At 44.0% G+C, this 25,709-nt stretch overlaps 2 protein-coding genes across 8 annotated transcripts in view; one reads left to right on the top strand and one right to left on the bottom strand.

Annotated features, from left to right (window-relative positions):
* Window positions 1–25,709, bottom strand: part of FTCDNL1 (formiminotransferase cyclodeaminase N-terminal like) — a 107,495-nt gene that overhangs the window by 78,133 nt on the left and 3,653 nt on the right. For 3 of the 6 annotated variants that reach the window (XM_056533587.1, XM_056533586.1, XM_056533589.1), the window contains one exon: window positions 3,146–3,264. In XM_056533587.1, coding sequence (XP_056389562.1) covers window positions 3,146–3,260 — 115 coding nt within the window. In that variant the 5' untranslated portion in view covers window positions 3,261–3,264. Of the gene's footprint in view, window positions 1–3,145; window positions 3,265–8,793; window positions 8,829–22,361; window positions 22,435–25,709 lie in introns of those variants that run through there. The other 3 variants (XM_056533585.1, XM_056533584.1, XM_056533588.1) reach the window with 3 other exon arrangements.
* LOC130283894 (ras-related protein Rab-5B-like) overlaps window positions 22,740–25,709 on the top strand; it is a 39,373-nt gene continuing 36,403 nt past the window's right edge. For both annotated transcript variants that reach the window (XM_056533591.1, XM_056533590.1), the window contains exon 1: window positions 22,740–22,999. The gene's annotated coding sequence lies outside the window, so the exon portion shown is untranslated. The remainder of the gene's footprint in view (window positions 23,000–25,709) is intronic.

Raw genomic sequence — 25,709 nt, 5'->3', positions numbered from 1 at the left:
CGATGACACAACGCATTTTTTCTTCTTGTTTACTGTTAACAAAATGGTTAATGAGGGCTTGTGAGGGAATGTTTTTTGGAATAAAAGTTTTTAAAGCATGCTGTGTTTCGTTCTATTTACTTTACAGGCTTAGAAATGGAAGCTGTCTTATAGATGGAGTCCATTACTAAGCCAAGGCTTAGTGTTAGCCCAAATTACAGCTAGCACTAAACCCCAATTATTACCCCGGTACCCACCGCCACAGGGGTTCCGGGAAGAGCCGGTACCAACAGGCCTGTAGAATCGAAAATGGCGCTGCTGGACCTAGGCAGTAACAGGCTGGCGTTATTTAGGCTGGGACGGGCCAGTAGCAATGGTCCTCGCCCACCCTGGTAACATCAGGCTGTTGCTGGTTGGTTGGTATCTGGCTGAGAATGAAAATATGGGGAACCCCATGCTTTTTTTTTTTTTCATAAATAATTTTAAAAAAATGTGTGTGGTTCATAACCATTGTTACAGGCCCTCCCCAGGCTAAATAACGCCAGCCTGTTACCGCCTTGGAGCACCATTTTTGACGCTCCGGGCCTTTTGGTAACGGCTCTTCCTGCCACCTCTGTAGCATTGGGTACCGGGGTAATAATTGGGGGTTAGCGCTAGCTGTTTTTGGGGACGATGCTAAGCCTCGTCTTAGTAATGGACTTTGTCTATAAGACGGCTTCCACTACTACGCCTGTAAAGTAAATAAATTAAAAAAACATAACACATTTTAAAAACTTTTATTCCAAAAATAACACTCCCCCACAAGCCCTCGTTAATCATTAAATTAAAATTTAACCAAAAAAACACTGGTCACCGTAGTCCACCAAATCCGAAGTAGTCCTCTCCATACACGGATCTGAAATGAAAAGAAAAAAAAAACACACAAAACAATGGGTTAGTACATTGGGGGGGAAGTGATAAGAAAATGTAATAAACACATATACATTTTTTTTGCTTATGTGTGATAAAAAAAATTTTGTTATTGTTTTTTTTTTTTTGCTTATGTGAGCCAAATGTATTAAAGGGGTACTCTACTGGAAAACATTTTTTAATCAACTGGTGCCAGAAAGAACAGATTTGTAATTTAATTATCTTAAAAATCTTAATCCTTTCAATTTATCAGTTGCTGTATGTTCCAGAGGAAGTTCTTTTCTTTTTGAATTTCCTTTCTGCCTTACCACAGTGCTCTCTGCTGACACCTCTGTCCATTTTAGGAACTGTCTATAGCAGGAGCAAATCCCGATAGCAAGACCTCTCCTATTCAGGACAGTTCCTAAAATGGACAGAGATGTCAGCAGAGAGCACTGTGGTTAGAGAGAAAGGAGATTCAAAAAGAAAAGAACTTCCTGTGGCGCATACAGCAATTGATAAGTACTGGAAGGAATAAGATTTTTAACCCCTTAAGGACGCAGGGTTTTTCAGTTTTTGTACTTTCGTTTTTTCCTCTTTACCTTTTAAAAATCATAACCCTTTCAATTTTCCTCCTAAAAATCCATATTATGGCTTATTTTTTTTGCGTCGCCAATTCTACTTTGCAGTGACATTAGTCATTTTACCCAAAAATTCACGGCGAAACAGAAAAAAATATAATTGTGTGACAAAATCGAAGATAAAACGCCATTTTGTACATTTTGGGGGCTTCCGTTTCTACACAGTGTATATTTCACTAAAAATGACACCTTATCTTTTTTCTGTAGGTCCATACGGTTAAAATGATACCCTACTTATATAGGTTTGATTTTGTTGTACTTCTGGAAAAAAATCATACGTTTAATACGTTTAAATCATACGTTTAAAAATGTCCTATTCTGACCCCTATAACTTTTTTATTTTTCCACGTACAGGGCGGTATGAGGACTCAGTTTTTATCGGTACCATTTTTGTTTTGATCGGACTTTTTGATCACTTTTTATTCATTTTTTAATGGTATAAAAAGTGACCAAAAATATGCTTTTTTGGACTTTGGATTTTTTTACGTGTACGCCATTGACCGTGCGGTTTAATTAACGATATATTTTTATAGTTCGGACATTTACGCACGTGGGGATACCACATATGTTTATTTTTATTTACACTGTTTTATTATTTTTTTTATGGGAAAAGGGAGGTGATTCAAACTTTTATTAGGGAAGAGGTTAAATGACCTTTATTAACACTTTTTTTTTACTTTTTTTGTGCAGTGTTATAGCTCCCATAGGGACCTATAACACTGTACACACTGATCTCTCATGCTGATCACTGGCGTGTATTAACACGCCTATGATCAGTGTTATCAGCGCATAACTGCTCCTGGCTGGATTTCAGGCACGGAGCAGTCATTCGTCGACCGGACACTGATGAGGCAGGTAAGGGCCCTCCCTGTGCCCTGTAAGCTGTTCGGGATGCCGCAATTTCAACACGGTGGTCCCGAACAGCCTGACTGAGCAGCCGGGTTACTTTCACTTTCACTTCAGATGCGGCGGTCAGCTTTGATCGCCGCGTCTGAAGGGTTAATACAGGGCATCACCGCGATCGGTGATGTCCTGTATTAGCCGCGGGTCCCGGCCGTTGATAGCCGCCGGGACCGACCCGATATGACGCGGGGACACCGTGACCCGCGGCATATTGCGGGAGCCGGCGGAGGACGTAAATATACATCCTTCGTCGTTAAGGAGTTAAATAGAACTAATTTACAAATATGTTTAACTTTCTGGCACCAGTTGATTTGAAAAAAAAAAAAAGTTTTCCAGGGGAGTACCCCTTTAACCCCCTGTGATAGTATAATAAATATGTCACACATAAACAAAACCAAAGCAAAAAAAAAAAAAAAGATGACTACAGAAATCCCTTACCAAAGCAATAATGATAAATGTCCCTCATACTGTTTCGAAAACACTGATCTATCTACAAAAACAAATTAAATCTGAACTATGACCTGATGGCAAGTCCTCTTTAACCCCCATCCCATAATTGCTGTAAAAACATAGATACATGACCTGCAAAGTACTTTAACTGCAATGAACACTGGCTGAATTCTCAATATCTGATAAGCAATATGAGACCTCTAAAAAGATAACGGTGACACACAGGAAGTCCAGGTGATTCCTATCTTCACTTCCTGTAGAGATATAGAGACAGCCGTACTTACCACGAATATTAAATAAAGCAGCTCGGGCAATCCTCTCTATGTTATCTTTATTCCTGGCCTCGGAAACATTTAACAGACAGGCTACTAAACTTTTTCCAAACTTGCTAGATGTCATTGTGCTGTGGAGAAAGATGAATATTTTATTAAACATGTGTAGCATTTATTATCCCTTAGTTACATGGATTAGTATAGTTTATAGTTATAGGGTGTGTTCACATGTACAGTATCCTCCACATTTAAAGAGGTACTCCACCCCTAGACATCGTATCCTGGGGTCCCGCCACTGGGGACCCCCGCAATATAGCATGCGGCACCCACCTGTTTCATTGCGGGGGTCCCCAGCGGCGAGACCCCCGCGATCAGACATCTTATCCCCTATCCTTTGGATAGGGGATAAGATGTCTAGGGGTGGAGTACCCCTTTAATGCTGCAGATTTCAATGTAAATTTAAAAGGGGTATATATATATATATATATATATATATATATATATATATATTATTATTTTTTTTATTATGCAACAGGGGCTGAAAAGTTAGTGTAGTTCATAATATAGTGTCTGTACCTGTGTTTCATGGTTGATGGGAAATGAGACCCATTCTGTATGGATCTGACAGTTTTGCAATTTGGGATGATAATAACCACTGGTCCATGACATTGTAAATTATGATTATCATCTTAACGTCCTATGACCAGACACCATTGTATTTTATATATCTAGGATACTGTTTTATTATACTATTATCCTCAGCACCCCTTTTCCCATACTACCTGATCTAAATGGGCTGCAATAAGAGACAAATGTAACAGCCAAGTGCAAAATTTTGTTCCACGTCTACTGAGAACATTATGAAGGAGATTTATCATTCTGTTCAAATGTATGGCTTTTATATGACAATTTTTTTTACTTACTTTTGCTTACATGTGACCTATTTATCATATAGTCGCACGATCTTGATAAATAAATCACACGTAAGCAAAACCCAGGAAACCGCTTACAAAAGCCTTTTTTAAAGCAGAAAAGTTTTCCCTTATAGTAATAGCCGAAGTTCTTTATCTTCCCTTTATTACCAGTAGAGTTGCTAAAGAGTGACGGGGAGGGAGGCGTACTGCATCGGGTGACACCCTGACTGGCCTGCCTGGCACTAAATAGCTGCACTCCAACTATCCCACAACAACCCACCCATCCAGAAATTAAAAAAATATTAAAAACATACTATGCCGCCCCATGAATATCCGTACTCTGGAGGCTTTTTTGTTTAATTTTGAGCCCGCATTTTGTGGTGGGCGGAGTCTTGCGCTGAGGCCGGAGTTTACATCAGGAAGGAAGACAGCGCATCACCGCCGCGATTTCACCACGGCGGTCCCGAACAGCTCGACTGAGCAATCGGGTTACTTTCACTTTCACTTCAGACGCGGCAGTCAGCTGCTCTGTATTCCTTAATTCATTAATCATGAATATCCGTACTCTGGAGGCTTTTTTGTTTAATTTTGAGCCCGCATGTTGGTTGGCGGAGTCTTACGTCGCTGCGCTGAGGCCGGAGTTTACATCAGGAAGGAAGACAGCGCAGCACCAACAGGCACATAAACAATAGTGAAACCACAAAAAAAAACAGCTCGGTACGTTACCCACCCCAAAATTTGCATGAAACTGTATTACTATGGATGTTTCTGCCACATATGGGTTATTTACGTAGTCTGTAAAAAATCTTACACAATTATTTTGTGCCTTATTCTATTTTAACACAACATTCATTTTATAATTTAGTGGGTACGCCAGCATGTACATGCCCTAAAATTAACAAGGTGTGCAGTGTGTATTTTCAACCTTAAAATTAATAGAGTTATTAGTTATATAATTAATTTTTGTAGCAGCTTTGTTTCATGATGCAGAACAAGAACAGTTGTTAAAGTGGGTGTTAATGTCCTTTTCTGCAGACGTATGCACTTTCTGTAAGCCAGGTTGGACCTGGAATACATATGGGACTTTTAAATGGAGATGCCACTATTTTTCTTCATAAATAGCGACTATCGCATTTGATGAATACATGACCACTGCAAAGTAAAATGAAAAAAAAAAATGGGAGCAGATTTCAGAAATGTGCTTTGGAGTAAGCAAAAATCAAAAAGTCACAGCATGTAAAGAAAAGTCACACATGCGCAAGTACGTGAGACTTTTTTTACGCAAAAAAATCTCATATGGAGCTTGATAAATTTCCTTCTATGTCTATACATAGTATAATAATACCTTAATGTCTTCTAAGTCCCATGACACGCGTAGTTGAAGAAGAAGACGGAGACGAACATGAAGCCAAATGATTTGCGATCTAAGCGCATGTGCCACCAAGGGATACGGAAGTATGGAACATTTCAGGTTATCTGATATGCGTAGTGCAAGTGCAGAAGACGAAAACAAGCGGAGAACAATATAAGCTCCTGATCATGCGCGGTTCAATGCAGCGCAGGCACAGCAGACTGGTGTTAGCAAAGCACAATGTAAGTTCTTGGCCAGCATATACACGTATAGAGGAGTAAGATCATAGGGTGATGACGCAGTGAGACCGGATAGGTGAGTATATGACAGCTCGGATATCTTGAATCAGGATTGGCCAGGCGCAAGTTGATGCGCAAGTTGATGCGCTTGTAGATACGTCACTAACGTAGCATATAAAAGGGGCTAAATGGCTATGTTGTGAGATTACCATAACACTGTGGCTAGCTTTTTGTGGACTGGTATTTCCTTTTTAAGTTTTCTTCTTTGCTTACAAATCCCATAATTCCATTTTCCTCCCTCCCACACATCAGCCACCCCACCCATTGAAACATAAATGAGCTGCATCCATTCAAAAGACCTATGGTTGTCAATCAGGGTGCCTACAGCTGTTGCATTAGTTGCAGATTGATCTCTCTCCCACCAAGTGATCACTCCACCCACCCGCATTGCAACCTGGGAAAAATCTGAGACAACAGTAATTTTGTATACTGTTAAAAATAAATATTGGGGTAAAAATCACAGAAGAATTGTGAGAAAACCGTCACACACAGGTACAGACACTATATTACTAACTTTGCAGCCCCTGTAGCATAGTCAAATAAAAAACATTCCTGGAATACCTCTTTAACCCCTTAAGGACTCAGCCCATTTGGACCTTAAGGACTCAGACAATTTTATTTTTACTTTTTTTGCTTTTTCCTCCTCCCCTTCAAAAAATCATAACTCTTTTATACTTTCATCCACAGACAAGTATGAGGGCTTGTTTTTTGCGCAACCAGTTGTCCGTTGTAATGCCATCACTCACTTTATCATAAAATCTATGGCGCAACCAAAAAAATACTATTTGTGTGGGGAAATAAAAAAGGAAACCGCAATTTTGCATATTTTGGAAGGTTTTGTTTTCACGCCGTACAATTTATGGTAAAAATGACATGTGTTTTTTATTCTCTGGGTCAATACGATTAAAATGATACCCATGATTATACACTTTTCTATTACTGTTGCGCTTAAAAAAATCGCAAACTTTTTAACCAAATTAGTACGTTTAAAATCCCCCAATTTTGAAGACCTATAACTTTTTCATTTTTCCGTATAAGCGCTGGTATGAGGGCTCATTTTTTGCGCCGTGATCTGTACTTTTTTTTCTTTCAATTTTGTCTCACAATGATTTTTATTTCCGTTTTGCCGTAGATTTTTGGGTAAAATGACTGATGTCATTACAAAGTAGAATTGGTGGCGCAAAAAAAAAGCCCTCATATGGATTTTTAGGTGCAAAATTGAAAGAGTTATGATTTTTAAAAGGTAAGGAGGAAAAAAATTTAAGTGCAAATACAGAAAAAACCCTGGTCCTTAAGGGGTTAATGTCATCCGTTTGCATGCGTTTTTTCAATCCATTTTTACTTCTGAGCATGCTCAGAACCAAAAATTTTTTTTATTTTTTGGGGTTTATTAACTGAACAATAACAGATCCAAACGGATACAAACGGATAACATCTGTTTGCATCCATTGTTGTCAGTTTTTTTTTTTTTTGTTTTTTAAAGTCCGTTTTTTTTTTTGATGGGAGAAGAACGGGATGGGTCTAGACGGTCATGTGAACGCAGCCTATCAGAAACTTCGGGGGCCATTATTTGTCATTGAGGATTGCATATGTTGTGTCATGCATAATATTGTATGATTTCCTCTAAAACATGGCATCAATTCAGTGGCGTTAGGCCTTGTTCACGTGGGCGGGCAGAATATGCCGGCACTAGGACCGCTTGGAGATGCGCTGCCTCTATAGACGGCAATGCATTTCCGAGTGGATTCTGACAAGTCAAGTCTTTTGGTGGAAGTCGGAATCTGGATTTCCTTGGCAGATGTTTCCAACACAGGAAATTGCGCACCATGCGCACATGACAGCAGAATCCCAATGAAAACAATAGGAATCAGCTACAACAGGATGCACGAGCGGAATTTGTCTGTCGGACTCCGCTTAGAAATTCTGTTGTGTGAATATCACCGAATACTTCTGTAACTGGCTAGGAATGAAGCTCCAAGTCATCTGGGTGATCTCAAATGGCTTCTCCCAGCCCTGCCTGCCAAACATAACAGATCTCTCCTTCTTTGGATGTATGGAGAAATCTATTAAAGGGGTACTACAGTGGAAAACTTTTTTTTTTTTAAATCAACTGGTGCCAGAAAGTTAAACAGATTTGTAAATTCCGTCTATTAAAAAAATCTTAATCCTTCCAGTACTTTTTAGCTGCTGAATACTACAGAGGAAATTCCTTTCTTTTTTGGAACACAGTGCTCTCTGCTGACATCATGATCACAGAGCTCTCTGCTGACATCTCTGTCCATTTTAGGAACTGTCCAGAGCAGATTTTGTTTGCTATGGGGATTTTCTCCTACTTAAAATGGACAGAGATGTCACTGTGGTCATGATGTCAGCAGAGAGCACTGTGTTCCAAAAAGAAAAAAATTTCCTCTGTAGTATTCAGCAGCTAATAAGTACTGGAAGGATTAAGATTTTTTTTAATAGAAGAAATTTACAAATCTGTTTAACTTTCTGGCACCAGTTGATTAAAAAAAAAAAAACTTTTCCACCAGAGTACCCCTTTAAATCAAATCCGGCACGACGGGGAGAAGACAGCAGAGATTGCCCCAATAATTCGGAGCATAGTTACCGAATGGTTACATAAGTATGATTCCTCAAACACCCCGCAGCATTTTCCATTGAAACATACACCAAAAGAGTCTGTCTTGGTTAGAGCAGCATGAAACTAATGAAGGTTCTGTTTCTGGCACGATTCTAATGCCTTAAAGCAGTGTTTCCCAACCAGGGTGCCTCCAGCTGTTGCAAAACTATCACTTCCAGCATGCCCGGACAGCCGAAGGCTGTCCGGGCATGCTGAAAGTTATAGTTTTGCAACAGCTGGAGGCACCCTGGTTGGGAAACACTGCCTTAAAGGGACTAAAAATTTCAGGATTCCCCTACTACTGAGACAAGAAGCAGCTGCAGAAACAGGTTACATAAGAAAGACCATGGAGAGCAGACAAAGGCAGGATAAGAAGCATCCAGTGTATTCCGCCAGCAGATGACTGCAGTGTGTGAGAAGAAGGAAGCATCCATTATAAATGTGTCACTTCTATTATTCATAGCATGATTGTTTACCTTGTACTCTGCCATAAGTCTCTGTACTAGTACGGCAAGTCGTAGAGTCCAAAATTATCCACTACCACAGCGCCACCTTGTGTCAGAAGAGTAGTAGCGCACAGCATCAAATCTTTAAGTTTGTTTTGCAGATAAGGCTGCATTTACACCACATTTGAGGCATACTGCATACTGAGCCAGACTAAAAACCTGCTCTGCTTTTCAGTGAAGTTCAAAAGCTGGATATGGTAGAAAAATAAGCCGACTGGAGAATTTAGCTGACTCCGGTCACCTCTTTTAAATAGGGTGCATGCACACCACGTTTTTGCAATACAGTTCCTGTATCAGGTTTTTGATGAAAAACGGATTCCTCAAAACCCGACTAAGGGTGCTTTCACACCACGTTTTGTTAAATACGGTTCCCGAATACGGTTGGGAGGAGGGGAGGTGGGGCTTAATCGCGGCGCCCGCCTTATTCGGGAACCGTATTTTATGCATGTCTATGAGCCAACCAGAGGGAACCGCAGCCTCCGGTCGGCTGCGTTTTCGGCCGTATGTGGTTTCCCGACCGCAGGCAAAAACGTGGTCAACGGTTCCCTCCGGTCGGCTCATAGACATGCATTAAAGAAGATATCCCATGCAGCAAAGAAAAAAAAAAATACTTAGCCATTCCATAGTATATTCACCTACCACCTCTCTGACATGTTTGTGATTTTTTTTCCGGCCCCCATTCACCAGCTATTCAGCTCATAAATTCCAGTTACTTCCTGGTTATGGTGCCTATGCCTGTGGTGTCAAAGACTACATTTCCCTGCATGCACTGCTCTCATTTCCTGCTCTCAGCTGCCTGAGCAGAGAACTTGTTACCTCCCCTATCTTATGTTAGTCACACACAGCTCTGCTAGCCACTCCCACATAACACTGAGCTCCAATCATAGCCCTATACAGCAGGGTGGTCACATAACACTGAGCTCCAATCATAGCCCTATACAGCAGGGTGGCCACGAGGAAACAAAATGTAATCTCAGTGCTCAGAGAGAGGGACCCTGGAGTTGAAGCTGCAGTTTTACACTGTAAAATCACTCCCTCCCCCTCCTCCTCTCAGTGAAATAGCTTTACACTGGCCCAATAACCTCCCCCTTCTCTGCCCTGCACTTCTCTCTCCCCAGTGCTCAGTGTGACAGCTCCCTCCCCTCCCCCCTCTCCTCCGTTCTCAGTGTATAAACATTAGCAAGGAGAGGGGAGAGAACTATGATGTGAATCAGCCGGCATATAGGCAGTGCTGCTCAGCCAATCACTGCAGAACATAGGGAGGACAGTGTGAATATTCATCAGATGGGAGGGGCTAAGCCCGAGCTCAGGCAGTTCTCTGCAGCACAGGGGTTTTCTGGGTAATTGTCACGTCACGGCCCCTGGATGCTGCTGATAACAGCCTGAATAGGGGGTCGAAAGTCATGAAAACCTGGAACAGCTGATTTTCCTGTCAGACAGAAGAATGCAGATAAAGCTGGTTTCTAAGCAGCATTGGTAATGGAAGTGATTTACAAACCTGTATAACTTTACCTTCTGCACTAAAAGCTAAACAATTGTTTACTGTGAGACTTGTCCTTTAAATACGGTTCCCGAATACGGCTGAGTGCGGGCGCCGCGATTAAGCCCCGCCCCCTCCTCCCAACCGTATTCGGGAACCGTAAGTACAAAACGTGGTGTGAAAGCACCCTAAACTGTATCAAAATGTTTGTACAAATTTTAACCCATATATGGTTGAAAACTGTATACTGTTTGAAAAATGATGTCCAGTTGCATCCGTTTTTTAAGAAAAAAAACGAATAAGTTTTTAACTTTTCACTCCATTTTGAATAAAGTTTCACTTGTTTGATTGAAATTCCAAGAAAAAAAACTGTGCAAAGTCAAAAACCGTATGGTGAAAACCTGATGGAACCGTACGCACATACAGTTCTGTACGGTTCCCATTGACTCCCATGTTAAAAAAAAAACATATATGGTTTAATACAGTTTTTCACCCGGACCAAGAAACATGGTAGACTACGGTTTTGGATATGGGTAAAAAATTGGACAAAACCGTATTAGAAGCGAAACGGACTAAACCGGATGATGCGTTTGACATACGGTTTACAATGTTAAGTCAATGCATACAGTTTTCTATACAGTTCCATACGGTTTTTTAACTTGAAACTGTATACGGGAACTGTATAGCAAAAACATGGTGTGCATGCACCCTAAATGGAGTACTGCACGGGTCCGGCAGGGATACGCCTGGAGGCGGTTTCGAAATTTCACTGCGGATCCGGCTGCCGAATGCCCCAAACGTAGTGTGAATGCAGCCTAAGGGTACGTTCACAAGTACAGGATCTGCTGCATATTTTTGCTGCATATTTTGTTATACATATTGAAGTTAATGGGTAGAAAATCAGCGGCACAAAATATGCAGTAAAAATATGCAGCAGATCCTGTACGCTTGAAAGTACCCTAAAGGGGGAGATTTATCATAACCTGTGCAGAGCAAGAATTGACCAGTTGCTCATAGCAACCAATCAGATTACTTCTTTAATTAGAAGGAAAAAAAAGGCATCTGAAAGATTTTTTTTTTAAAAAAAGCCATCTTGGTGCTATGGCCAAATGGTCAACTTTTCCTCTGCACAGGTTTTGGAAAATTTGCCTCTAAATGTTTTTAGGGCTTGCTTGCCAAATCTAATGCGATGTTGCTGCAGGTAATACCCATTGACTTCAAGTTAGGCTGGGTTCACACCACGTGTTTGCAGTACAGTTCCCGTATCAGGTTTTTGATTAAAAAAAAAACGGATTCATCAAAACCTGACTAAACTGTATGTGTTTACAAATTTTTATATGTATATGGTTGAAAAATGATGTCCGGTTGCATCCGTTTTTTAACCTCTTCAGGACGTAGGGCGTATGCATATGCCCTGTATCCTGAGTCCTTAAGGACATAGGGCGTATGCATACGCCCGTGGGAATTCTGGTCCCTGCCGCTAGCCGGTTGGGGACCGGACCGGGATGCCTGCTGGAATCATTCAGCAGGCATCCCGACACATGTGAATTCATGTGAATTCAGACATGCAATTTTCTGCTGTTCCGGGCTGATCAGGTCTCGGGTGACCCGATCAGCCGGAAAATAGGGATGATCGGAGTTGTCAGCAACAGCCCCGATCATCCTGAGGGATAGGAGCCATGGCAACCCCCCGTTCTGCCCACCCCTGGATGTCAGGCAGAACGGGGGGAGAAGATGGAGGCCGGTACCTGAGGACAAGATGCCGTGGGGACCACAGATCGCCGCTGGAGACAGCGGAGATCACGGCGCAGGTATGCTGGGAGTTGTAGTTTTGCAACATCTGGAGGGTCACCGTTTGAAGACCACTGTTACAGTGGTGCCAAAACGGTAGCCCTCCAGATGTTGCCAAACTACAACTCTCAGCATGCCTAGACTGCCCAGGCATGCTGGGAGTTGTAGTTCTGTAACATCTGTGCCTTCAGATTTTGCGATTTTCATGACATTTTTGAAAATTGCTGCTCTACTTTGGAGCCCTCAAATTTTTTCAAAAAGTTAAAATATGTCCATTTTATGATGCCAACATGAAGTGGACATATTGTATTTGTGAAGAAAAATAAAATTTATTTGGAATATCCATTTTCCTTATAAGCAGAGAGCTTCAAAGTTAGAAAAATGCAAAATGTTCAAAATTTTCATGAAATTTGGGGATTTTTCACCAAAAAAGGATGCAAGCAACGCCGAAAATGTATCACCAAAATAAAGTAGAATATGTCACAAAAAAACTGTCTCAGAATATTCGGTAAAAGCGTTTTAGAGTTATTAAAGGAGTACTCCGGTGCACACTTTTTTCATGTTATCCTGTCCGGGCTGCAAAGTAAAAGAAAACACACTTTATCTTACCTGCCAACGAGCCCCCGGAGCTCCGGTACAGGTGTTCGGTCCCCGGGCTGTATTCTTCTTACTTCCGGTTAGCCCGGCACGTCACACGGAGCTTCAGCCTATCACTGGCCGAGGCGGGACATCGCTGCGGCCAGTGATAGGCTGAAGCTCCGTGTGACGTGCCGGGCTAACAGGAAGTAAGAAGAATACAGCCCGGGGACCGAACACCTGTACCGGAGCTCCGGGGGCTCGTTGGCAGGTAAGAGAAAGTGTGTTTTCTTTTATTTTGCAGCCCGGACGGGATAACATGAAAAAAGTGTGCATCGGACTACTCCTTTAATGCGCAAAGTGACGGTGGTCAGAATTGCGAAAAAGGGCTGCTTCCTTAAGGGGTTAAGAAAAAAACGTGTAAGTTTTGAACTTTTCATTCCATTAGGAATAAAGTTTCACTTGTTTGATTGAAATTCCAAGATAAAAAACTGTGCAAAGTCAAAAACCGTATGGAGAAAACTGGATGGAACCGTACGCATATACGGTTCTGTATGGTTCCCATTGACTCCCATTTTTTTTTTTAAAACGTATACGGTTTAATACGGTTTTTCACCTGGACCAAAAACAGTGGTAGGCCACGGTTTTCTGTCCACAAAAAAAAAGTAAAAAAGGCACGGTTTTCTGTTCGGTTGCATATGTTTTTTTCTTAATTAAACTGTATGCCGAAACCGTATAGCAAAATCGTGGTGTGAACCCACCCTTATTGCGTTCTCCTCAGTAGTAATGCCATGTATGGAGGCAAGGATTGGTGACTGTGGTCACAGAGCATCATTATTTACACAGGACTCCAAGAAAGCCTGTGTGCCTTTAGCTGTCCGGGATACTAAGAGTTGTAGTTTTGCAACAGGTGGAGGCACTCCGGATGGAAAACTCTGCCCTACTGGGCTGAGAGATCCCCTACAGATGAAACTTTTCTATTTCTCTAAGATAGTGTTTCCAATTTCGGGTGCCTCCAGCTATTGCAAAACTACAACTCTTGGGCTATGTTCACATGGTGGAATTTGTAGTGGCCCAGTACAGGAGGTGTTACCCTGTGCTCCTGCTGTCCTGTCAGGCAGCCTTGTTCAGTGTCCCCAAGGCCCCCTGCACTTGTGTCCCCATTGTAAATATGTTTTACCATGTAAAGTGTTATAAAATATAATGTTTCTTTAAGAGTTATACCATGTGATATGTCATGTGATTGTTACCCAGGAAGTACCAGTGACCAGGTGACCCTGCTAGTCTCCCCCATATAAGCCTTGGGTGGAGCTAGCTTCTCTCTCTTTGAGCTCTTGTGGTGTCCCGGTACAGGTCCTGGTCCTGTCCCTTGTCTAAGGCCCCCGCAGCTAGAGGCCCTCCATGTCTATAGGGCTCTCCTGTAGAGTTTACCCCTAGTTGCCTCATATAAATGTGTTATTTAATGTACATATATTTAATGTATAGGAAATATATGTATAGGACCTTAGTGGTCACGTGATACACAGTTGTAATGTATGAAATGCTAAAAGGACATGTCCGGTGCTCACTTTTCTTATTGTATCCGTTGCGGGCTGCAAAATAAAAGAAAACAAACTTTCTTTTACCTGCCAACGCTCCCCCGGTGCTCCGGTACAGGTGTTCGTTCCCTGGGCCATATTCTTCTTACTTCCTGTTAGCTCGGCACGTCACACGGAGCTTCAGCCTATCACCGGCCGCAGCGATGTCCCGCCTCGGCCAGCGATAGTAATGAGCTTCGTGTGACGTGCCGGGCTAACAGGAAGTAAGAAGAATATGGCCCAGGGAACGAACACCTGTACCGGAGCACCGGGGGAGCGTAGGCAGGCAAGAGAAAGCTTATTTTCTTTTTCTTTTTTTTGCAGCTCGGAACGAATACAATAAGAAAAGTGAGCATCGGACATGTCCTTTAACCCCTTAAGGACCCAGCCCATTTTGGCCTTAAGGACTTACGTTTTCTTTTTTTCCTCCTCGCCTTCTAAAAATCATAACTCTTTTATATTTTCATCCACAGACTAGTATGAGGGCTTGTTTTTTGTGCGACCAGTTGTCCTTTGTAATGACATAACTCATTATATCATAAAATGTATGGCACAACCAAAAAACACTATTTTTGTGGGGAAATTAAAAAGAAAAACACAATTTTGCTAATTTTGGAAGGTTTTGTTTTCACGCCGTACAATTTACGGTAAAAATGACGTGTGTTCTTTATTCTGAGGGTCAATACGATTAAAATGATACCCATTATTACTTACTTTTATATTATTGTTGTGCTTAAAATCACAAACTTTTTAACCAAATTAGTACGTTTATAATCCCTTTATTTTGATGACTTTTTTTATTTTTCCGTATAAGCGGCGGTATGAGGGCTCATTTTTTGCGCCATGATCTGCACTTTTTTTTGATACCACATTTGGATGTAAAAAACTTTTAATACATTTTTTATAATTTTTTTTTATAAAATGGATTAAAAAAGTAGCAATTATGAACTTTTTTTTTTTTTTACGTTCACACCGTTCACCGTACGGGATCATTAACATTTTATTTTAATAGTTCGGACATTTACGCACGCGGCGATACCAAATATGTCTATAAAATTTATTTTTTACGCTTTTTGGGGGTAAAATAGGAAAAAACAAACGTTTTACTTTTTATTGGGGGAGGGGCTTTTTCACTTTTTTTTTACTTTAACTTTTACATTTTTTTACATTTTTTTTTTACACTTGAATAGTCCCCATAGGGGACTATTCATAGCAATACCATGATTGCTAATACTGATCTGTTCTATGTATAGGACATAGAACAGATCAGTGCTATCGGTTATCTTCTGGTCTGCTCGATCTCATACCAGAGCAGAAGACGCCGGGAGCCGGAAGGAGGAAGGTGAGGGGACCTCCGTGCGGCGTTCTGATTGATCGGATCCCCGCAGCAGCGCTGCGGGCGATCCGATCATTCATTTAAATCGCGCACTGCCGCAGATGCCGGGATCTGTATTGATTCCGGCACCTGAGGGATTAATGGCGGACGCCCGCGAGATCGCGGGCGTCGGCCATTGCCGGCGGGTCACTGGCTGTGATCAGCAGCCGGGATCAGCCGCGCATGACACGGGCATCGCTCCAATGCCCGCGGTTATGCACAGGACGTAAATGTAAGGGGTTAAGGACCTTTGGAGGTCATTTGATGTACCCAAAGTTCACTGGGTTCATAACTTACAGGTTTGCTGACCAATGAACTTAGTCCAGCCCCTTATTACCGGTATATAAAGGGCTGTAGTCAATCAATTTGCTCTCTTAGTTCCGGATTATCAAGCCAAGCACATCTCATCATCTCATCAGCATCAATTCAATTCAACTAGGCCCAAAGCCTAAGAACCAACAGCCACAAAACGTGAGTTACTTAGAGCTCAAACTACTAAATCCTGTGTGACTACTATCAGCTCAAATATTCTAAAATAGTAGCACAGTGGCTAGCATCAAAAGCTCATTGCTTCCAAGTCCCACCAAACCTGTGAGGAACCTTTATCCCGGTTCACTCTTAAGAGACTGTTATGTTCAATACTGTTGCATAAAATCTGCAAGTAAAGTTTCTTCAGTTTACTTCATAAAATCTGCTGTGGACATTCCATTATTTCTCCCTGCCGTTTGTGGGACGGTTGGCGGTAGGAACATTACTATTGAGGAAACCGCACCCTGGCATCACAACATTCAAGGGTTAATACCACCAGACCCTACACTATTACCGCAAGACCGTAGACACCATTACTCCCCCGGCACCACACTCTGCTCTTCTGCAAAGCTGAGGTCCAGTGCAGTCGCCTAGTGTGTGTGTCCAGAGTGTTAGAGGCCTCAAAGTCCAGTCCTGCAGCCACCATCAAGTAAGCTAAAGTCACAGCTTTATGAGTCAACTCAAGTCAGTCCCTGTCATCTGTCAAGTCAGCGTGGTCTACATTCAGTTGTCCAGTCCTACTATAAGTCCCAGCAAGCCCTTAAGGTCTCTGCATGGTCACCTCCTTGGGCCCTGGCTGAACTGTATAGACTTTACCAACTGTCTACCCTCAGTAAAGCTACCGTTGTCCATAACTTGACGTCGGAGTCTTTATTGCCCCCGTACCTAGCACAGGATCCAGCGGTATACCTTCGGGTGGTTATAGGCTAAACCACGCCCTGGTGTCATGAATACAAGGGGTTAATGCCATCTGCCCCTAGGGAAACAACATCTGCCCTGCACCACAAACCCGCCACCACAACTTATGCCACAAGTCCTCCCCCGTAGTCTGAACTGTGTCCAATATTGTCTGCAAAAACCACATGCCGATGCAATTTAAGTTTGGGCCAAAAAAGTGTACGGGACTTTGTCTATGAAATGTGTTTTACCCGAGGCGCTTGCGAAATAGAGGAGGAGGTGAAGAAAAGTTTGTTGCCAGCTATTTGGAACAGTATGGATGTCGTGAAAACCATGTGCAAGATCAGATCAGAAACTATGTTACATTGCCAAGTATTGCCTGTATCTGCAAGGGTTAAAGATGCCCCTGAGAAGCGTGCGAAAATGTCCTGCGCTGGTCAGTGTCCCGCCCCTGGGCTTGGAAACCATGTTGTTGTATCGATGCCAAAGTGGAACTGTCAAGAGCCGCCTCTTGTTCCCGGGGGAGCGTAAGTCAGCATTGCACGGCTGGATCCTGATCTGAGGAAGGGAGGGATCCTCCCGAAACGCGTAATCTTGTCCATTTTATTGTTTTTTTAATAAAATGTCCTGCTGAGGACTTTCCTATTACCTTTGGCATCCGCCTCATCTGTCTACAAGAGTCTGCAGCTCCATACCTGAGGGTTTTTTCCTGCTCTACTTCTAATATTGACTCCCAGGACGACTTGTTTCCTCCTGCAACCCATCGGCATAGCAGCGACTCGTACTACAGTACCCAGATTATATCGTGGGTGATATGCTTTTTTGCATAGATCTCAAGGTGAGCGGCCATCTATAAGCCCCGTGGGGTTCCCCCCCCACCCACCACCCGATCTATCGAGGGTAAATACACGAGGCGCCGTCCGTCGGTCCTTTCTTTTCTTTTCTCTACAGATCCAATAGGAATGGCTTACGCAGCGGCGTACTGACGTCGCTACGCAGGCCCAGTAAGGCCTTGCAGAAGACAGCAGAGGACCGGAGAAGACAGCGGAGGACCGGAGAAGACCAGGAGAGCCCAGCGGAGACCCGGGGTCACCATCGCAAGCGTCGGGGACACCATCTCGAGCGGCGGGTACAGCTTATTATACTTTACATTGCATGAATCCCTCAACATACGATGGATTCGACAAACGATGGCTCGTTTGGAACGAATTACCATCGTATGTTGAGGGACCACTGTATAAACATTCTGTTGATGGATTAGTATTATGGAATATCTATTGGATAAGACCAAACTCCCATGAGATGGTTATACCCTGGGAGAGCTCCAATAGATATTATTTTTAAATGACTGTCATTTCCCTGTTCAGGATTCATATATGACGGTCATTTATTATCCATACTCCCATGAGACAGGGTTATACCCTGGGAGGGATTCAAATTAATACCATCACTGAATGATTGTTATAGGCTTATTGGGGACGGTTCATCCCAGATAAACACATATAAACTGTTTCTATAGGTCGGAGTTAAGAAATCACTATATAGTGTATCTGACTAACATATCACAATTGATTGGATATGTACATGCAGTTCTGATTTTAATTGTGTGTCTCACAAGTTTCATTATTTCATTTTTTCTATAATAAAAGTTACGTTTTATTCTAGCACATGGAATACCAGGTTTTTGTTAACCCTTTGGGTTAAATTGTTGTTGGTAGCCCTATACCTGCCATGTGCTTTTTGGCCATCTTCTGAGTAGCACACTTGCAGAGAGTCCCATGATAGCGCCAGAGGCCCACGCGGCGCAAATGTTTTAGGAGCTGGCAGATTGTCTACAGCACATCTCCATCGGGGCCGAAGAGGCTTGCTACCACGTCCCGCTGCCCGAGGACGATGGAGACTGGCCACCAACCCGGGAACACCAGCATCTTCTAGTGAATCATTGTTGGTGAGGCTGTCCCCTGGGGGTCCTGGGCCGAAATTCACGCCGAGGAGTCAGAAGCGAGTACCCCAGCTGAGGCTGTGTTCTCTACCCCTCCTTCTACCCCAATCCTGAGCAAACCCCCCAGGCCCACAAGTCTGTCACCCGTCCCCAGTCACCTCCATTACATAAGTGGTTGTTTGGCGATGAGCCTAGACTGATCCGATACATGAGGGAGCACCTTCTTCCCCTGCCAGGAAAGTTCCATCCCCCAGTCCCTCCAGCCCAGTCCGAGAAAGCCAGAAGAGAGGCTCAGGTGGCCAAGATTGTAGAGGGACTGAGGGCACAGAGAGTGGAGACATATGGGCTGAAGCTGCTGCCAAATGAGGTGCGACAGGTGCAGTAACAGGACACCAAAGCATTATCAGCCCTGTACATCAGAAAATTGGAACATCCCTGAGAGGAAGAGCCACCCCTGGAATGCCGCCACGCTACGGTGGTAAAATTCGACAAAGTGCTGGAGTTTGGCACCCTCATGGACTGTCGTCATGGAAGGAACATCCTGGTCAATCGTTGGGCAATGCAGAGAGACTATCTTCCCCCATCCATGCATTCTCTAGAGAGCAGGGAGATCGTGGAGTATACTCCTGTACAGAGCTTGAGAGGAGATTGGGCAGCTGTGGTGACCCGTCTGAAGAATCCAACCCAGATTCCATTTGCCTACTTCCCATCAGACGACTGGGACGCCAATCCCTTCGGGTTGCTGCTGCCTAAATTCAAATATACCATCCAGGAGGAGGAGGTCTACATGCCCAAAGTGCCTGTCATGGCACCATGTCATTTGCCCCAGTCATCTGTGGATTTGCCCAGGCCTACTTCTGTGGTCAAGGAGATTTGGCCTAACCAATGGGCACCAACTGAAGTGCCTTGGCCTACTCCCACAGAGGAGGTTTGGCCGGCCCAACAGGCACCAACTGTTGTTCCCCCAGTGGCGCAAGCCGCTGCAGTGCAAATGGTGGTCACCATCAGCCCCACTATTACACAGTCCCCATTGTCCCAGGTGAACTGGAACACCCGAGTGAGTCCATCAGAGGGGGCACAGTCCTGTGGACCCTGTTACATGCCCCAGCCTCGGAAGCAGTCCGACCGGGGATGGCAAGTTCCCAAGTTAGGGAAGTCTACCCGTGATTATTCCAATATATATCATTAACTTTCTTTGTGAAGAACTTTTGTTCTCCACAGGTTATGCAACATTTAAGAAAAGTGCCTGACGAACTTGTCAAAAAGTTTATTTGTAACCAATTGCGTAAGTGAACATGCCCGGCTTCTAGCCATGATTCTTTACTAAGAACTCTAAAATGTACCATGACTGTGTAGCGGAACAATGAAAATATGTATATACCGTTAGAGTAATATATTTTTGCTCATTACCTTTGCACAAGTAAATACTTATATTGGTGTACTACTGTATAATGATGTGCTGTAATAAAATGTGTATAACATGTTTGCACAGGGATGTCTAAGGGTATAGTGTCGTTTCCTCATGGCGATATATATAGGAGGTATCCTGACCCAGTCAGGAGAAGCGTAGCCACTACCCACCGCCATAACAAATTCCCGCCAGGTACAAAAATTAACTCATAAAGTAAAGTTATGTATCACACATTTACATATGGTAAAATTAGTCCACACATATGCAAATAGTTAAGATAGGACTGTAACATTATTTGTCGTCCCAGTTAGAGATGAGCGAATTTACAGTAAATTCGATTCGTCACAAACTTATCGGCTCGGCAGTTGATGACTTATCCTGCATAAATTAGTTCAGCTTTCAGGTGCTCCGGTGGGCTGGAAAAGGTGGATACAGTCCTAGGAAAGAGTCTCCTAGGACTGTATCCACCTTTTTCATCCCACGGGAGCACCTGAAAGCTGAACTAATTTATACAGGAAAAGTCATCAACTGCCGAGACGAGAAGTTCGTGACGAATCAAATTTACTGTAAATTCGCTCATCTCTAGTCCCAGTCTACAAGTTCTAAATATATACAGTTATATGTCTAATGTTTTCTCTTCTGTCCACGTGTACAGGGTACTCTACTGGCCAGAGGGTCCACTTGATTTCTAGATAATGCATGTAGAGCAACAGAATTGATAAATGTAAAGGTAACACTGTTGTATAGTGTAAAAATGTATATTGAGTTCTGGGGAGAAGAGTTGAGAACCAGGGGGGCCCCAGCAGCCAAGGCATTGGGTAGATAGCCTCTGGCAGCACAATCCGTAAATCTATGTATATTGTTGTCTTGAGTGTCTACAGAAAGCAGTTACAAAGTCAGATTAACCCCATATGTTTAAAGAGCATGTATGGATATTCACCACGCTACATGGACTCATCCTTATCTTGTTTCGTCTTCCAGACCTGAGAAGAACATTGTGCATAAATGCCCCAGGAACTGTCACTTCAGTCCTCCGCCCTCCAGGACTGGGCGTCGAGGACAACTTTAATTAAGATGGCCCAGTGGTGGTGATGGTCCAGTACAGCAGGTGTTACCCTGTGCTCCTGCTGTCCTGTCAGGCAAACTCCTTCAGTGTCCCCAAGGCCCCCTGCACTTGTTTCCCCATTGTAAACATGTTTTACCATGTAAAGTGTTATAAAATGTAATGTTGCTTTAAGAGTTTTACCATGTGATATGTAATTTGATTGTTACCCACGAGGTACCAGTGACCAGGTGACCCTGCTAGTCTCCCCCTATTAAGCCCTGGCTGGAGCTAGCCTCTCTCTCTTTGAGCACTGCTCTTCTGCCAAGCTAAGGTCCAGTGCAGTCATGCCTAGTGTGGGTGTCCAAAGTGTAGTCCTGTAGCCACCATCAAGTAAAGTAAGCTAAAGTCACAACTTTATGAGTCAAGTCAAATCAGTCCCTGTCATCTGTCAAGTCAGCGTGGTCTGCATTCAATTTTCCAGTCCTACTACAAGTCCCAGCATGCCCTTAAGGTCTCTGTGTCACTGGTCCCCTCCTTGGGCCCTGGCTGAACTGGATAGACTTTATCAACTGTCTACCCTCAGTAAAGCTACCATTGTCCGTAACTTGGCATCAGAGTCTTTATTGCCCTCGTGCCTAGCCCAGGATCCAGCGGTATACCTTTGGGTGGTTATAGGTTAAACCATGCCCTGGCCTCACGAACACAAGGGGTTAATGCCATCTGCCCCTAGGGTAACAACATCTGCCCTGCACCACACACCCAGCCACCACAAATGTCCAGGCAGAAAATTTCCACACGGACATTCCACTGACAGCAAAGCACCAGCAAAACATGGCGGCGCTAGGACCGCTAAGTAATGTGCAGTTTCATAGAAGGCAATGCATTTTCTTGTGGAACCTGCAAAAACATTGAACAAGTTCAATGTTGTTGCGTATGCCAGAATCAGAAATTCAGCCGTGTGCACATTGCAGCAGAATCCCATGGAAATCAATGGGACTCTGCTGCAGTGGAATGTCCGTGTGGAATATTCATGGGGATTTCCATACGGACATTCTGCCATGAGAACATACCCTAAAGAATACTGTGACCCAGATTTATCTATCCGTTAAACAGCCAACAGCCAATCACAGCCCACCTTTTATTTTAGGGCAGCAAGCTGGGCTGGTGGTTGGCAGTTGCAAAACTACAACTCCCAGCATGCCCAAGCACAGTTTGTAGACCACTGCACTAGAGGCTGCTCATTAATACAGCAGCAGGTGCTACCATGGAGGCCCACAAGGCACTACTACGTTTCTGTATTTGTTCTGAGGGGGCAGAGGATGGTCTGTATGTCTATTAGAGGAGATTTATCAACACTTGTGCAGAAGGAAAAGCTGACCAATTGCCCTTAGCAACCAATCAGCTTGCTTATTTTATTTTTCAGAGGCCTTTTTTAAAAATTGAAGACGCCATATGATTGGTTGCTATGGGCAACTAGTGAACTTTTCCACTGCACAGGTGTTGATAAATCTCTCCACATGATGCTATGATCATCCACTAATCATACAGCGCAGTATCATTTGCCCTTTTCAGTAATGGCGTCCTATGTATTTCCGGGTTCTTATAACCATAGAGTTCCCTATAAGCGCAGTATTGAGCGGCCGTAACGGCGTTAGCGATGGATTTCCGGTGTCCGGGAGTTGTGCGCCCCCCTCAGGAGAGCCAGACATCCTGACAGCACCGAGGAGAGCCGAGGCCGGAGCTGCACAGAGCCGAGCTGTCACCTGAGGAGCGGTAACTATCAGTCCCGCACGGCGGAGGGCACGAGCCCGGTATTGTTATGGGGGCACTGTGCTCGCTGCCAATACTGGTACTGTTTACTACTGGTACTGGAGGAGCGGTGGTGCCAGCTCCAAATATTGTTTACTACTGTCTGTGAGAGTGGTGTCCTGTGCCTGGTACTACTGGCAAACACTGTGAAGGGTGGAGCTGTAGTGCCCTGTGCCTGGTACTACTGTAAACACTGAGGGCAGAGAGTATGTGCCAGGTGGTAGCAGGGTCTACTACTGGCAGTAAAAGTGGTGCCCTGTGCCTGGTTACTACAATAAGCTGGGCAAGGAGTATATACCAGGCAATAGGACTGTTTACTACTCACAGTGGAGGAACCATGGTGCCCCTCTGCCATGTACTACTGGTAAACATTGGGCAGGGAGTGTGTACCAGGTGATAGCAGTGTTTATTACTGTAAGAGTTGTGCCCAGTGAATATAGTGAGCTGACAGTGCAGGAGGTATATGCCAAGTGATCGGGCTGTTTACTACTCACAGTGGAGGAGCTGTGGTGCCCCTCTGCCATGTACTACTGGTAAACATTGGGCAGGGAGGATCTGTGATGCCCTTGGGCCTTGTGCTACTGGTAAACATTGGGGGTAGATTAGCTGTGGTGCCCCTGGGCCTGGAACAACAAACACCGGGCAGATAGTAAGTGCCAGGTTATAGGATTGTTTGCTACCAACAGTGAAGGAGCTGTTGTGCCCGATCCCTGGTACTACTCTTTATACTCAGCAGGGTAGACGTGCCAAGGTATAGCCCTGTTTACTGCTGAGAGTGGAGGAGTTGGGGTGCCCGGTGCTACTCATTACACTCACCAGGGTAGACGTGCCAAGGTATAGTCCTGTATACTACTGACCGTGGAGGAGTTGTTGTGCTCCTGTGCCAGGTACTACTCAGTATGCTGGGCAAGGTATAGTCCTGTATACTACTGACCGTGGAGGAGTTGTGTGCCCCTGTGCCTGGCACTACTCAGTATGCTGGGCAAGGTATATTCCTGTATACTACTGACCGTGGAGGAGTTGTGGTGCCCCTGTGCCTGGCACTGCTCATTACATTTGGCATGGTATATTCCTGTTTACTACTGACCGTGGAGGAGTTGTGGTGCCCCTGTCCCCGGCACTGCTCATTACATTTGGCATGGTATATTCCTGTTTACTACTGACCGTGGAGGAGTTGTGGTGCCCCTGTGCCTGGCACTGCTCATTACATTTGGCATGGTATATTCCTGTTTACTACTGACCGTGGAGGAGTTGTGGTGCCCCTGTCCCCGGCACTGCTCATTACATTTGGCATGGTATATTCCTGTTTACTACTGACCGTGGAGGAGTTGTGGTGCCCCTGTGCCTGGCACTGCTCATTACATTTGGCATGGTATATTCCTGTTTACTACTGACCGTGGAGGAGTTGTGGTGCCCCTGTCCCCGGCACTGCTCATTACATTTGGCATGGTATATTCCTGTTTACTACTGACCGTGGAGGAGTTGTGGTGCCCCTGTGCCTGGCACTGCTCCTTACATTTGGCATGGTATATTCCTGTATACTACTGACCGTGGAGGAGTTGTGGTGCCCCTGTGCCTGGCACTGCTCATTACATTTGGCATGGTATATTCCTGTATACTACTGACCGTGGAGGAGTTGTGGTGCCCCTGTCCCCGGCACTGCTCATTAAATTTGGCATGGTATATTCCTGTATACTACTGACCATGGAGGAGTTGTGGTGCCCCTGTGCCTGGCACTGCTCATTACATTTGGCATGGTATATTCCTGTTTACTACTGACCGTGGAGGAGTTGTGGTGCCCCTGTGCCTGGCACTGCTCCTTACATTTGGCATGGTATATTCCTGTATACTACTGACCGTGGAGGAGTTGTGGTGCCCCTGTGCCCGGCACTGCTCATTACATTTGGCATGGTATATTCCTGTATACTACTGACCGTGGAGGAGTTGGGGTGCCCCTGTGCCTGGCACTACTCATTACATTTGGCATGGTATATTCCTGTATACTACTGACCGTGGAGGAGTTGTGGTGCCCCTGTGCCTGGCACTGCTCATTACATTTGGCATAGTATATTCCTGTATACTACTGACCATGGAGGAGTTGTGGTGCCCCTGTGCCTGGCACTGCTCATTACATTTGGCATGGTATATTCCTGTATACTACTGACCGTGGAGGAGTTGTGGTGCCCCTGTCCCCGGCACTACTCAGTACGCCTGGCAAGGTATAATCCTATTTGTTGGCCGCCGCCTCCTGCCTGGGTTCACATCACGTTTTTGCCATACTGTTTTCAATCCGTTTTTCTAAAGTAAACCATATGGCAAAAAAACAGATGGAACAGTATGGGAAAAAAGTAAACTGTATGCGTTTTTAAAAGTGCATACAGTTCTGTCCGTTTTTATTTTTTTTTTAAAACATACGTTTTTGAAAATGTTGTCCATTTTTAATGAGAGGGGTGGGGACTTTAGGATGCAAATGTGCATGTGCAAAGTAAAAACCGTATACGGTTTCCCGTATGGATCCGTATACATGTGCATTTCCCATTGACGTCCATGTTAAAAAAAAAATTATTAAAAAATTAAATAAATAAAAAAGTATGCGGTTAAACCAGAGACAAAACCGTGGTCAACCACTGTTTTGAGTACGGGAGAAAACCTTATTGCAAGCAAACCGTACGCA

Source organism: Hyla sarda, chromosome 8 (genome assembly GCF_029499605.1).
Source record: "Hyla sarda isolate aHylSar1 chromosome 8, aHylSar1.hap1, whole genome shotgun sequence".
In the NCBI taxonomy this organism is placed as follows: domain Eukaryota; kingdom Metazoa; phylum Chordata; class Amphibia; order Anura; family Hylidae; genus Hyla; species Hyla sarda.
This window is presented reverse-complemented; position numbering and strand designations above follow the sequence as displayed.